At 51.8% G+C, this 15,404-nt stretch overlaps 1 protein-coding gene across 1 annotated transcript; it reads right to left on the bottom strand.

Annotated features, from left to right (window-relative positions):
* Window positions 1-2,915: 2,915 nt before the first annotated feature.
* Window positions 2,916-11,664, bottom strand: XKR5 (XK related 5). Its single transcript, XM_065632668.1, has 6 exons — window positions 11,607-11,664; window positions 10,164-10,347; window positions 9,880-10,061; window positions 7,697-8,196; window positions 5,415-5,526; window positions 2,916-3,967 (listed from the first exon to the last, which is right to left on the bottom strand). Exons 1-6 carry the CDS (start codon window positions 11,662-11,664, stop codon window positions 2,916-2,918), a joined length of 2,088 nt encoding a protein of 695 aa, XP_065488740.1.
* Window positions 11,665-15,404: the final 3,740 nt, after the last annotated feature.

Below are 15,404 nucleotides of genomic sequence, written 5' to 3'. Positions count from 1 at the left end.
ATTTGAGAAGAAACTTCTTCTCAGTGAGGGTGACGGAACACTGGAACAGGCTGCCCAGGGAGGTTGTGGATTCTCCTTCTCTGGAGACATTCAAAACCCGCCTGGACGCGTTCCTGTGTAACCTCATCTGGGTGTTCCTGCCCTGGCAGGGGGATTGGACTGGATGAGCTTTCGAGGTCCCTTCCAATCCCTAACATTCTGTGATTCTGTGACTTAGTTGGTCATTGTTTGGGAATGGGGTGAGCAACCACCACCACCTGGTTCAGCATCACTCTGGGTCAGGAGGTGGAGGACAGGGGCAGCCACCCCCAGTGAACCTTGGCAAGAGAGGATGGGACAGGGGAGACATAACCAATCCTTCCTCCCTGCATCTGCTGCCTGGCACAGAAATTTGGCCAGCAGAGGTCTGCAGCCCCATCCCAAATGTCTGCCAACGTCCCAGCTCGCCATGTCCACTCCTCCTGTGCGGAAGAGAGAAAGGAGGAGATGTGAAGTCCCGTGCCCATTCATATTTGTGTCCTATCTTTGCACATCCTCCAGCTGGAGAAAGGGAAAAACACCGCTCAATTAAACAAACAGCGGGTAGAGCAGGAATGGGTAGAAAATTTAAGAACACAGGAAAATGGAGCTGCAAAGGCTATGTCACATCCAGCCGGGAAGCCTCACAGCGGTTCTCTTGCAAAGCAGCAGGAGATCAAGGTCCACCATCCCCTACAGCGAGGTCCAGAGGGACCTCTACAGGCTTATCTGCACCCCCGACACAGACATAGTAAAGGCTAGTTTGTTTTTTTTAAAGCAGTGTTATATATTATCAAAGACAGAAAAAACAAATTAGATAAAAATTTCCGTAATGCCGCGGCAGCTCTGCTGCCTTCTGTGTGATGCACAGTGAGGAGAGCTCTGGAAAAGCTGCTGCGATTCTCTCTGCAGACCCCAGTCACAGCACCATGGTGCTGGGGTCCGAAAGAAGACACAGTTTTCACCACCTTGAAAAGCGGCTTCACGCCGAAAATGGCACCAACCAGGTTTTTGCTGCCCAGATCAGCTTAGAAGAAACATCTGGCTGGGTCAATGCTGAGCAGTCAATGCTACATGGAAGATGTTTTTCAATAATCCATGGCATGCTTGTCCTTCTTGCTGCCTTTCCCACCCTGTGGCATCACCAAGTCCTGCCTGCAGTGAGACAACAGCTGGAGGATGTGGCCAGATGTGCACCAGCTGGCAGCCACAAGCTCACCAGTGAACCCAGCTGACGGGACCTCAATCAATATGTCAAGCTATGTCCTGGGCACAAAATCACATCCAGCCAGCCTGCATGGAGGCATCAGCACAACCCCAGGCAGTGCTACAGGCTCGGGAAGAGTGGTTGGAAAGCTGCCCGGTGGAAAAGGATCTGGGGGTGTAGGTGACGGTGGCTGAACATGAGCCAGCGTGTGCCCAGGTGGCCAAGAAGGCCACCAGCATCCTGGCTTGTATCAGAAATAGTGTGGCCAGCAGGCCCAGGGCAGTGACTGTTGGACTGTGCTGGGCACTGGGGAGGCCAAACCTCGAATCCTGGGGTCAGTTTTAGGGACTTCATGCCAAGAAAGGCCTTGAGGTGCTGGAGCGAGTTGAGAGAAGGGAACAGAGCTGGGGAAGGGGCTGGAGCACAAGGGTGATGGGAGCGGCTGAGGGAGCTGGGGGTTCAGCTGGAGAACAGGAGCTGAGGGGAGACCTTCTGATCTCTGACCTGCCTGAAAGGAGCTTGGAGCCAGGGGGGGTCGGGCTCTGCTCCCCAGGAACAAGCACCAGGACCAGAGGAAACGGCCTCAAGTTGCGCCAGGGGAGGTTGAGGTTGGATCTGGGGAACAATTTCTTCCCCAAAGGGCTGTGGGGCATTGGAACAGGCTGCCCAGGGCAGTGCTGGAGTCACCATCCCTGGAGGGGTTTAAAAGACACGTAGATAAGGTCCTTAGGGACATGGTTTAGTGCCAGTGTTGGGTTAATGGTTGGACTCGATGATCTTGAGGGTCTCTTCCAACCAAAATGATTCTGTGATTCTACGTATTTCTGAGACCACAGTATTGAGGCTTTTAGTTTGAGATATAAATAAATGGGGATTTTATGGTGGCAGGACTATGCAGATCTGAGATTTGGCTCGAGATTAAATTTAGGAGGGAGCATCCAGACAGATCTGGATTATCTGCAGCTGGGTGGAAGGAGGCAAGGAAGAGCCTGGGCAGAAAAGGCCACCTGAGGAAGCAGGATGGTCGACAAGCAAGCAGGACGTGGCTTTTGTTTACGATTCAGGGTCCTGAGGTTGTGGTCTGCAGAATGAAGAGGGTCTGGGCTCCTAGGTGGCCCCAGCAAAATGAGTTTGTAAAGCTCTCAAGATGAACCTGGTGGGGGAAACATAAATCAAGCACCACTGAGCCTTACTTTAAGGCTTATTCTGCCCAGAAGGAAGGGTGCCTGAAGGTAAAACTCGTTATTTTTCTGGTTTAGGTACTTTTTTTGCCATGAGAAGACTCCTTGCAGCCCCTGGAGACAGCAGCCAGATCTCCAAACTGGGACACACCAGCAGCTCGTACAGGCACTTGTTGAAGAACACGCTTCAAGACATCGTCACAAATATATGAAAGGCAGCGTGCCACAGCTGACTAGCAGGATTGTTACATAAATAAGTTGAATAAATACCCATATCTGGAGTTTCGAGATTTTTTAAGACCTTGGGGCCTTTCCAAAACTGCAAGTAGAAGATGCACCAGGAGGGAAGGTGATGCCCTAGTGATAAAGGACATCTGCCCGGTGGCAGATGGCACCACGGGGACAGTCTTCATGGCCAGCGTTAACATCCCACCACCTCCTGCCGTACCCTGTCGATGAGACAGTCACCTCAGTGCTGACCCAAGGTGACAATGCAGCGATTTCCAGGGTCACTCCAGCAACCCAGACAGGTCTGTCCCCCCTCCCAGCTCCCCCAGTCCTCGCTGTGGGCTACGAGGGGCAGCCTTAGGGGTGGAGGTGAAGCACGGTGGCCTCAGCTTGCTCCTCACCACAGTCCCTTGTGTGCCACAAAGATGGGTGTCCCAAAGGTGATGCCACCCCATGGGGGCACCCTCTGACCCCACAGGCTCTGAGCCCTCTTTGGGGGAACTCAGGGAAGAGCTGCTCGGCGGATGCTTGTGGAAACAAGTGCCTGAGATTGGGCTGATGCTCGTCATCCCGAGGGATAAATCCCATCCTCCGACCCCCAGGCAGCCTGGAGGAGCCTGGACTTCATCGTCCCTTTGCACCAGGGCCATGCACGTGGCTTTGGTGGTCCCCGTGCCAGGCGAGGCGATGCTTTTTGCACTGAAATATATAGAAGAGCCCTCGGCTGGATCAAAGGAGAAGTTCCTGGGAAAGGATACGGCTGGGTGAAAAACAGACTCCTGCCCTGCTCTGTCATCCCCCGCTGTTCTTGCAGTGCCGGCGCTGGGTTTGCTGCCTCCTCCATCCCCTGTCACTTGAGATTTCTCATCAGTCAGACCAGATTCAACACCCTGAGGACCGATTTCCCTCATGGGGAGGGAAAGGTTTGCCCCAGGCTCAATACCGGTGGGTTTCCCCATCACCCATCCTCCAGGATAAACCTTTCCCACACCACCATCTCCAAAAGCTGTGTTGATCGTGGACATATCTCCTGTTTTCAAGGCCAGCTTTACCAGCAACCAGTGGTGATGGTTTGTCCAGCTGTCCTCCACACACCCTCTGGATTGCAGGAGCGACGAGCTGTTCTCGTTTCTGGGATCTGCCGTGGTCCCCTCCCCTGCCAAGGACTCTCCATCTCCCGAAATTGCCATATTCTGCCCCACTTTGGAGCTGTCTCCAGCAACCTCATCACCACCAGCAGCTGCAGTGCTGCAGGTTGTCTCCAGGAAGCCCTGCCAGATCTCCGTGGACTTGGGATGGAGCAGGCTGTAATAGACCACCAGAGCTGCGGCACCTGAAAAAGAGCAGAAAGGTGTCAAGGGACGGGTCCCTGCAGCGTTTCGGTGAGGTTCGGAGGAGAAACCAGAACCTCACTGCCACCTCCAGATCAAGAGGCTCTCTGCAGAGATGCTGTTGAGCATCAGATCTCTGAGCAGCACATCTTTTCAAACATTGTCAGGGAGGCAAAAATCCCACCTGAGCAGCTTTTGGGGAAGGGAGGGCTGAGCAGAGTCTCAAGACTGGATTTACTAGTAATCTAGATTGATTTGCAGACTGATGGGTGCCCTGAAGGGCAGCAGACAGCGCAGGGAGGAGGTGTGTGATGCAGGAATGCACCCCGTCTCACAGCACCCCAGTCCTCTAGCCATTAAATCACAGAATCACAGAATGGTTGGGGTTGGAAGGGACCTCTGGAGATCATCCAGTCCAACCCACCTGCTCACGCAGGGTCAGCAGAGCAGATCACACAGGTCGGTCCAGGGGGGTTTGAATGTCTGCAGAGAAGGAGACTCCACAGCCGCTCTGGGCAGCCTGGGCCAGGCTCTGGCACCTCCCAGCAAAGAAGTTTCTCCTCCTGTTTAGATGGACCCTCCTGTGTTTCAGTCTGTGCTCATTGCCCCTCATCCTCTCATTGGGCACCACTGAAAAGAGTCTGGTCCATCCTCTTGACACCCATCTTGAGATATTTATAAACATTGATGAGATCCCCTCTCAGACTTGTCTTCTCCAGAAGAGAATGTAGCAGGATTTTAAGGTATCTTCCTATTTCTGTCCTAAATTTGTTCAAGGCCAGAGGAATTCCTCCTTTTCCAGCCCAAAAGTGCCCTTTCATGAACATGGCTGATCTGCGTGCAGCTGGTCTGGGGAGATGCACAGTGGAGTAAAGTAGGGTATGGGCAACGTATAGAGTATGTTCTCCATCACGTATCAAAAAATCGTCCACGTGGACACACAAAATATTTCCATTTACAAAACCAGCCCTGATTTTGAAAGAAAAGAGAATAGGAGAAAGCTGCTGTCGTTTTACGTGGTCCCACACCAGCGTATTTCCAAAACACACCCAGTGATGGTTCATCAGTCACAAGCCACCTTCATAAATCCTCAATATATGCTCAAATGAAAATGTTTCCCTGCAGCGATCCCCTGTGTTGTACCACTGCCTGAGCCAATCACCAAGCACCAAGTGTGCTTCAAAATTGCATATATTGTGTCTGGCAGCAGCATCTGAGCCAGTCGGTGACGCCTCAATCATTTCTGCAAGCCGCCCTCTTCAGGGATGAGCTTTTAAGAAATGATGAAGAAACAAAACTCAAAGTGGATTTACATTTATCAAGTACATTCAGACGCTTAAGCTGGAAGAAATAAAGCAAGCATTCTGATGCAACTTAACCAATAATGCTCATTTACTGAAGCTACCCTCGAAACATGCAATCCAGGCTCTAAAAACCAGCGGATCTCACCTATGACAGACCCTGACATGACGGCCCCGGTCACGCACAGGCTGCTCCTCAGCTCTGTCTGCAGGAACCGGGTGCCCAGAAGCAGCAGAAGGGTATTTTCCACCAGCATGATCTGCAGAGCAGAGGGAAGAGAGTTGTCACTTTTATGCTTCTGATGGTTTTAAGTGCGCCTCCAATGACAGAAAACACCCAGTCTCTAGATTTTGCTGATTTGTTTTGCACTTAACTTATAAATTAAAACATAAAGGTTGCTGAACTGAATTTTCCACAAGGTCTCGACTTCTTTTTACCATGAAAAATAACTCTGTCAGAGCAGCACTGCCGCTCTGGTGTCATTAAGACATTGTATGGCTGCTGCTATGAAAATAAAGCCAGCATAGAAGGTGCATCATGGAATAGTTTGGGTTGGAAGGGACCTTCCAGCGCCCCCAGTGCCCCCCCTGCCATGAGCAGGGACATCTGCACCAGCTCAGGTTGCTCAGAGCCCCGTCCAGCCTGGCCTGGGATGTCTCCAGGGATGGTTCATCCACCACCTCTCTGGCCAACCTGGGACAGGCTCTCACCTCCCTCAGCATAACAAATTTCCTCCTCATCACAGAATCACAGAATGTCAGGGATTCGAAGGGACCTCGAAAGATCATCTAGTCCAATCCCCCTGCCAGGGCAGGAACACCTAGGTGAGGTTACACAGGAAGGTGTCCAGGCGGGTTTTGAATGTCTCCAGAGAAGGAGAATCCACAACCTCCCTGGGCAGCCTGTTCCAGTGTTCCGTCACCCTCACTGGGAAGAAGTTTCTTCTCACATTTAAGTAGAACCTCTTGTGTTCCAGTTTGAACCCATTACCCCTGTCTTACTGTTGGTTGCCACCAAGAAGAGCCTGGCTCCATCCTCGTGACACCCACCCTTTATATATTTATAAACATTGATGAGGTCACCCCTCAGTCTCCTCTTCTGCAAGCTAAAGAGCCCCAGCTCCCTCAGCCTTTCCTCATAAGGGAGATGCTCCACTCCCTTCATCATCTTCGTGGCTGCGCTGGACTCTCTCCAGCAGTTCCCTGTCCTTCTGGAACTGAGGGGCCCAGAACTGGACACAATATTCCAGATGCGGTCTCACCAGGGCAGAGTAGAGGGGAAGGAGAACCTCTCTCGACCTACTAACCACCCCCCTTCTAATACACCCCAGGATGCCATTGGCCTTCCTGGCCACAAGGGCACAGTGCTGGCTCATGGTCACCCTGCTGTCCACCAGGACCCCCAGGTCCCTTTCCCCTACACTGCTCTCTAATAGGTCATTCCCCAACCTGTACTGGAACCTGGGGTTGTTCCTGCCCAGATGCAAGACTCTACATTTTCCCTTGTTATATTTCATTAAATTTTTCCCTGCCCAACTCTCCAGCCTGTCCAGATCTCGCTGGATGGCAGCACAGCCCTCTGGCGTGTCAGCCACTCCTCCCAGCTTGGTGTCATCAGCAAACTTGCTGATAGTACACTCAATTCCCTCATCCAAGTCATTGATGAATATATTGAACAGTATTGGTCCCAGAACTGACCCTTGAGGCACTTCGCTAGATACAGGCCTCCAACCAGACTCTGCCCCATTGACCACGACTCTCTGGCTTCTCTCCTTCAGCCAGTTTGCAGTCCACCTCACTACCCGATCATCCAGTCCACACTTCCTCAGTTTTGCCATGAGGATGCTGTGGGAGACGGTGTCAAATGCTTTGCTGAAGTCAAGGTAGACCACATCCACCGCTCTGCCATTGTCAATCCACCTTGTTACGTCTTCATAAAAGGCTATGAGGTTGGTCAAACACGACTTCCCCTTGGTGAAGCCGTGTTGACTGTCCCTGATGACCCTCTTATCCTTGATATGTCTTAAGATGGCCCCAAGGATAAGGTGTTCCATCACTTTCCCAGGGATGGAGGTGAGGCTGACCGGTCTATAGTTGCCCGGGTCCTCCTTCTTGCCCTTTTTGAAGACCGGAGTGACATTTGCTTTCCTCCAGTCCTCAGGCACCTCTCCCGTTTCCCAAGACTTGGCAAAGATGATGGAGAGCGGTCCAGCAATGACTTCAGCCAGCTGGCCCGAATCTCCCCTCCTTTAGTTTAAAACCATCACCACTTGTCCATCCACCATGGTGACCACGTGGCTTTGTCTGGACACAGTAAATGCTTGATTTTTATCAAGTCGTGATGTGAAATATGAGAAAGGAGAGTCTGAAGCTATTGCTTCTCCCCAGCAGACGCACCCATGTGAAATACTGAATACCCTGGGTACTTACTGTATAAAATACGGCCATCCTGTGCTTGGAGGGACCAGGCCGGACATCGATGTAGCAGAAGATGTACACGGCTCCCACCAGGCAATTGAACAGCCTCCAGCGCCAGGGCTGGGCCACAATGTCCGTCTGCTGGGCCACCAGCCAGAAGGACATGAGCAGCCAGTGGATACCTGCAAGGGGAAGGGAGCGAAAGGGCAAAGCCATCCCAGGGGAAGGCTGCAAAGTGCTCCAGGAGCATCTCGGGGGTTGACAGCAACATGGGTCATGGAGAAGATGATCACAGGTCTTACCTGCCACAGCAAAAACCCAGAAGGAATAGAGCCTGGCAAAGAGCACCAGGGCCAGGATCCTGGTCCCCAGCATTCCCGTTCTCCAGAGCAGCAGGCAGAGGATGGCCGTGGCTGGTGGGCAGAGGCGACCGGGTTTCATCAGGCAGGTGAAGAAGCTGTAGGAGACCAAAGCCCAAGCGACGGAGAGCAGGGACATCCCCGCGCTGATACCTGCATGGAGACACGGGCGTTCTGATGGTGTTCTGAAGGATGCCCAGCTGCATTGTAGGACCATAGAGAATCATGGAATCATAGAATAGTTTGTGTGAGAAGGGACCTTCAAAGCTCCCCCAGTGCCCCCCCTGCCATGAGCAGGGACATCTGCACCAGCTCAGGTTGCTCAGAGCCCCGTCCAGCCTGGCCTGGGATGTCTCCAGGGATGGTTCATCCACCACCTCTCTGGCCAACCTGGGACAGGCTCTCACCATCCCCAGTGTAAACAATTTCTTCCTCACATTTGGCCTGAGTTTCCTCTCTTTTAGTTTAAAACCATCACTCCTTGTCCTATCGCAACAGGCCCTGCTCAAAAGTCTGTCCCCATCTTTCTTATGGGCCCCTTTTAAGCACTGACAGGCCGCACTAAGGTCTCCCCGGAGCTTCTCTTCTCCAGCTGAACCCCCCAGCTCTCTTAGCCTGTCCTCCCAGCAGAGCTGTTCCAGCCTCGGATCATTTCTGGGGCTCCTCTGGCCCCTCTCCAGCAGGTCCGTGTGTGTCCTGTGCTGAGGACCCAGAGCTGGATGCAGAACTCAGTGTTAAGGGGCTGTTGATAAGATGGCACCTCAATACAAGCCACACACCTCGCTGTCCTGACAGCTGGGAGTATTTAAACCAATTCCTGCTAAATCTGGTCTCCTTTTCATGTTTGGCTTAAATCCTCTGACTGCACTCTGCCACGGGCAGAGCTCTGCAGTGGCAGGACAGATTCATCTCTGGTCACTGCAATTAGACCAGAGACTGACACTGGCTTGAGTGTGACCTTGTGCTCACCGTGATTCCACAACTCAACTTCTCCCTTTGCACAACACGGCTGAAAGATTACCTTTTCTATCAAGCAGCCCCCAAACTCTAAATACTCAGCAGTGCACTGTGATTAGAGCTGGACCATCAATAGGAACATGTGTTGGGTTCAAATCCAACCAAGTCAATATCTGCTGTAGAGGTCCGTATACACTGCAGGGAATGACCATACAGGCCAGGAAAAGCCATGGATAGCTCAGAGACTCCTCTGTGTTCAAGCACAGCAGATCTTGCTGGAGCGAGTTGAGAGAAGGGAACGGAGCTGGGGAAGGGGCTGGAGCACAAGTGTGATGGGAGCGGCTGAGGGAGCTGGGGGTTCAGCTGGAGAACAGGAGCTGAGGGGAGACCTTCTGATCTCTGACCTGCCTGAAAGGAGCTTGGAGCCAGGGGGGGTCGGGCTCTGCTCCCCAGGAACAAGCGCCAGGACCAGAGGAAACGGCCTCAAGTTGCGCCAGGGGAGACTGAGGTTGGATCTGGGGATCAATTCCTTCCCCAAAGGGCTGTGGGGCATTGGAACAGGCTGCCCAGGGCAGTGCTGGAGTCACCATCCCTGGAGGGGTTGGACAGACAGAGATGAGGTTCTCAGGGACATGAGATTGTGCCAGTGTTGGCTTAATGGTTGGACTCGATGATCTTCAGGGTCTCTTCCAACCGAAATGATTCTATGATCTTTAAGCCACATTTGTCCCTGCTGCTTTGCACTGGGGCTTTCCACCCCCTTTGCACTCTGCTCCTCCATGCAGAGCCTGCCCTGCACCAGGTGGGCACACGCATCCCCCACCCAAACGTATCACCCCTCTGCAACTCGAAGCATCCTCTTGGGAGCTCCGCACTCACCAGGGATGAAACTCGCTGGGTCGATGGCCACGACGACGTAGGCCTGCAGCAGGAGGTGAGGCAGCGTCTGCAGCAGGGCTTCCAGGAGCCGCAGCACACACGCGTCCCCGAGCGGCATCAGCACTTCTCCAGCATGGACACTGTCACCCGCCTTTGCCGCTGTCCGCAAAACATCCCAATACCTGTAAATGTCACCGTGACATGACGTCCGCCCCGATTTTCAGAGGTTTGGGACTGTGCCTGGCTTGGGGGGGGAGTTGGTGACCATGAGGAGCATCTCTCACCGCTTCCAGAGGCCCAGCTGCAGGAGGTGGAGCACCAGGAGCCAGCAGCCGGGTTGGTGGCCGTCTGTCCTGAACCAGAGGATGCTGAAGAGCTGAGCTGCGTAGCTGGGAACGATGAAGGCGATGGTCAGCCCGAACCAGCCCAGCTGTCCATGGACAAGGTAGTGGATGATGGTGCAGAGCCCTGGAGAACGGCAGAGAGGCACCACTGAGGGATCACAGAATGGTTGGGGTTGGAAGGGACCTCTGGAGATCCCCCAGTCCAACCCCCCTGCTCACGCAGGGTCACCAGAGCAGATCACACAGGTCGGTCCAGGCGGGTTTGAATGTCTCAGAGAAGGAGACTCCACAGCCGCTCTGGGCAGCCTGGGCCAGGCTCTGGCACCTCCCAGCAAAGAAGTTTCTCCTCATGTTCAGATGGACCCTCCTGTGTTTCAGTCTGTGCCCGTTGCCCCTCACCCTGGCGTTGGGCACCACTGAACAGAGCCTGGTCCATCCTCTTGACACCCACCCTGAGATATTGATCCAATTGGTCAGATCCCTCTCAACTTCTCCAGCTGAACAGCCCCAGCTCTCAGTCTCTCCTCATCACAAAGATGCTCCAGACCCGTCAGCATCTTTATGTCCCTCTGCTGGACTCCCTCCAATAATTCCTTGTCCTTCTTGAACTGGGGAGCCCAGAACTGGACACAGTACTCCAGATGCTGCAGCCAGAAAGGTGCTACCCATGACCTGCCCCAAATTCATCTCCCAGCTGCTGAGGTGGTTCGCAGCCCTTGTCCCCAGCTTATCTCGGGCTGGCAGCTCTTGGTGGCTTTGTCAGCTGTGGCAGAGCCACCACGGCCGAGGGGCCTGGCCCAAAGTAGGGCTCTGATAAAAAAAAGAGCGCGGCCAAGGGCTCATGCTCCAAATGAATAAAAATAAAATTAAAAAATGAAGTATAAAAATAATAAAATAATATAGAATGAAATATAAAATACTAAAAATTAAAATAATAGAAAATATAAGATGAAATAATAAAATAAAAATATAAATAAAATGAAAATAAGAATATAAATAAAATAATATACAAACAAATATAAGATAAAGAAATATGCAATAAAATGATTTATAATAATATGAAAATAACAAAATAAAACCAAATAGAATCATAGAATGTCCTGAGCTGGAAGGGACCCACAAAAGACCATCGAGTCCAACTCTGATTTTTCAAATTAAACACAGAAAACGGCTGGGGTGTGCGCAGATGCCGAAAGCCCGCGCTCGGCCAATCTCGCCCGTATCTCCCGGGCGCAGACCCGCGCATCTTCCCCTCCGCGGGGGCGCAGGGACCCTGGGGGCGCCCCCGGACGGCTGCCCCGGCGCCGTACCCCGCTCTGCGCGGGGGCGCAGCCCCGCTCCCCCCACCCCGCACGTCCCCGCGCGTCCTGCGCGCTCACTCACCCGCCCCGCGCTCCGCGGCCAGCAGCGCCAAGCAGAGCCCCGGGAAAGCCCCGCGCATCCTGCGCGCCCTTTCCGCGGCGGATGCACCGCGGCGCGCAGGAGGAGGAAGAAGAGGAGGAGGAGGAGGAGGAGGAAGGAGCCGCCAGCCCGGTCCCTCCCCGGCCCCACCGGGCACGTCCCCCAGTGCCTCCCCCCGCCCCGCTTCTTTCCCGCCAAGGCACTCTGACGTCACGTTGCTTGCGTCACATGGGCTCCTGGGGGTCTTTTGGCCGCATAAACCGACGGCCGTGGTTGCACCAGCCCGACACCTCCAGGTTATTATGCGTTTGCACAAGCCCATCCCAATATCTCCCAAGTTGTTGAGTATTTGCACAAGTCTGTCCTGATGTTCCTCAGTTTCTCGTGCATTTGCACAAGCCTGTCCCGATCTTCCCCAGTTCCTTGTCACTTACAAAAGTCTGTCCTGATGTTCCCCATTTTTTTCTGCATTTGCACAAGCATGTCCTCATCTTCCCCAGTTCCTTGTACGCTTGCAAAAGTCTGTCCTGATGTTCCCAATTTCTAGTACACTTGCACAAGCTTGTCACAATCTCCCCCAGTTCCTTGCACACTTGCAAAAATCTGTCCTGATGTTCCCCAGTTTCTTGTACATTTGCACAAGCCCCTCCTGATGTTCCCCAGTTTCTTATGCACTTACACAAGCCCCTCCCAATGTTCTCCAGTTCCTGGTGCATTTGCACAAGCCCGTCCCAATGTTCTCCAGTTCCTTGTGCATTCGCACAAGTCCATCCCAATGTTCCCCGGTTCTTGCACACTTGCACAAGCCCCTCCTGATGTCCTCCGGTTCCATTTGCACTTGCACAAGCCCGTCTCGATGCACGCACCGCAGGGACGAGCACTAGGTGGCAGCCGGGACACGACTTGCAGGGAGCCGCAAATTAATTCACTTATTTTTTTTTTCCTCTCCCTCCCCCCGGAAATGAAACCTTTGTGAAATGAGATCCCAACCGCTGGTGGTTGCAGCTGCACTTGTTTGTGCAGAGACATGTCCTATCTGCTTTTTTCCCCTCTTTCCAGCCCTGCAGGCTCCATCCTCTGAAAATCATAAACTCTCTAGAATATAAATCCTCAGGAAAGGCCATGGCAGGCTGTTACAATTAAGCCCAAATATCATCTAAGCTTTTGTTGTTGGTTTTGCAAAATCGTGCAGGAAGCTCCCAAAGCTTTGTAGGACGGACGTGTGTTTGGGGGATTTTATGCATTTACTGTTCTTTGAAATTTTGCTGAGTTTCTTTACGGCCCTGGGAACTAAACCTGGATTTTGTTCCTTAGCAGGAGCAAAATTTCTCGCCCATTCAACTGACTCCCAGAGCAGGGACTTTTTGAAACATGGAAGCTCAGTTTCCATGGCTTTCTGTAGGTCCCCTATACATTATACCTGACACTGCCACGCTCTATAACCCCTCTCTTTGATATTTGTGTGTGAGTGATGAACGAAATATCTTGCTGTGTGCTCAAGGTCATGGATGCGGCATTTCAGTGCTTAAAGGAGGCCAATAAGAAAGATGGGGACAGACTTTTGAGCAGAGCCTGTTGCAGTAGGACAAGGGGTGATGGTTTTAAACTAAAGGAGGGGAGATTCAGGCCAGACATGAGCAAGACATTTTTTACAGTGAGGGTGGTGAGAGCCTGTCCCAGGTTGGCCAGAGAGGTGGTGGATGAACCGTCCCTGGAGACATCCCAGGCCAGGCTGGACGGGACTCTGAGCAACCTGAGCTGGTGCAGATGTCCCTGACTTTCTAGGTCATTTGCTACCCAAGCCGGAGTCAAGGGGAGGTTTGATTAACTCCACAGTCAGGGAGCTCAGATTTCACAGGATCGCAGAGTCCCAGCCTGGTTGGGGTTGAAGGGACCTCTGGAGATCATCCAGCCCAACCCACCTGCTCACGCAGGGTCACAGAGCAGATCACACAGGTCGGTCCAGGCGGGTTTGAATGTCTGCAGAGAAGGAGACTCCACAGCCGCTCTGGGCAGCCTGGGCCAGGCTCTGGCACCTCCCAGCAAAGAAGTTTCTCCTCATATTCAGATGGACCCTCCTGTGCTTCAGTCTGTGCCCGTTGCCCCTCATCCTGTTGTTTGGCACCACTGAAAAAATCTCATCAACTTTTGGTGTAGCAGCTTCTCCAGGCACATCTGGTCCTGCAAGTGCACTGCAGCTGACATTGTTGCATAGCACATTGCCACCGCCAAAGAAAAAAAAAAACCTTTAATAATAGTCAAGCTCTTCAAGCTCAAAGGCGCTATTTGAACCTTAATCATTCCTTCGATCTGGGGATTTGAAGGTCCTTTGTACGGGTGAACTGAGGCTTGCACCTCCCGTAGGAGGTAGCCAAGGAAACAGAAGGTACCTGCTGTTGTGATTTAGCCACACTCTTCCACCCAGGATTAATTTTTACCCTTTTAGTCCAGGAAAAAAAAAATAATAACAGCAAAAAGCAGGTATTTGTTGGTATGCCAAAAAGTTGCTGTGACTTTCATGGGGCTGGCTTTCCGTGAGACTCCTCAGTGATGGTATAATCATTGCAGTTAGGAAATCAAGTACTTTACAGGTGATACAAGAGTTGCTACTCACATTGCACTGATGCAGAAACTGGAGTGCAGAATGGTGAAGTGTCAGCCAAGGTCATTGCCTCCTGGTCACCCACAGCCAGGAGGAGGAGCAAGATCTTGGGAGTTGTGCTTTCACATCCTAAATCATTTATCCCCTTTGAAAACAAATGCAGGCATCATTAACAAAATAGAGTGCAAAATCGATCTTAATTGTGACCAACAATTGAGGACAATCAATTTTTGGTGTAGAGCATGATTGCTGGCCACCATGTCCCAGAAATCTGAATAGCCATGACATGACTATTGTGGGTCAGGCATGGAAAAAAAATCTCTTCTTCACAGAACTCAGGAAGATTCACTTCATTGGAAAGATGGAAATGTATCCCTAACCTGGATCACTGAAGAATTCATTTTCTCTCTCCATACCTGTTTCTTTTATCTGCAAAATGAAGACAGTGGTATTTTTATTACTTTTAAACCAGGGGGTGTTTGGGGGATGAAAATTAAGCTGTGTGTTAAATGCCATGCAGTATATAGATGCCCTGCGGTACAGCATAAAATAATCGAGGGGTGTTTGAGAACATGCAGCCTCCTAGACAGGACTGGAGAACCTTTTGGTAAAGAAGAAACACAACAGGGTCCAGTGCTGTCCATTGGGAAAGGCTGCCAGCGTGTGTTGTCCTTTCAGTCACACCATGGGGCTCTCTAAAGGATGCTGTTAATAATAAAACTCTGATTTGTTCTATTTGCTAGTGCAAATAGAATTTGCACTAAATTACCTTTAAAGCAGAGGCAACAGATGAGCTTATGAAACACCTGTCTGCATGATTAAGACATGCTCAGATATGCTTAAAGTAAGAAATAGCATTCGGGCAAGGCTATACTGAGTTGGAAGTGCCTTCGTCGTTTGAAGGGGATTCACAGCCTGGGGCTCAATGAAACCCAACAAGACTGGGGAGCTGGACAGCCCATGCTTTACTCATCTAGTGGACAGGAACAATGAGGAGCATCATAACTGCCTGCAGAGCTACATGCCCCTGTGGACAGGAGAGGAGGTAGCAAAGGCAGAGGGAGTCTTGGCGTGTCTTCAGATGGTATCATATGGTTCTAGCTGGCCCTCATTGAATCATAGAATCATTTTGGTTGGAAGAGACCCTCTAGATCATCAAGTGTAACCATTAACCCAAC

The sequence above is a fragment of the Caloenas nicobarica genome, chromosome 3, assembly GCF_036013445.1.
Source record: "Caloenas nicobarica isolate bCalNic1 chromosome 3, bCalNic1.hap1, whole genome shotgun sequence".
In the NCBI taxonomy this organism is placed as follows: Eukaryota; Metazoa; Chordata; class Aves; order Columbiformes; family Columbidae; genus Caloenas; species Caloenas nicobarica.
The sequence above is the reverse complement of the archived record's forward strand: the minus strand, read 5'-3'. Positions and strand labels throughout refer to the sequence as shown.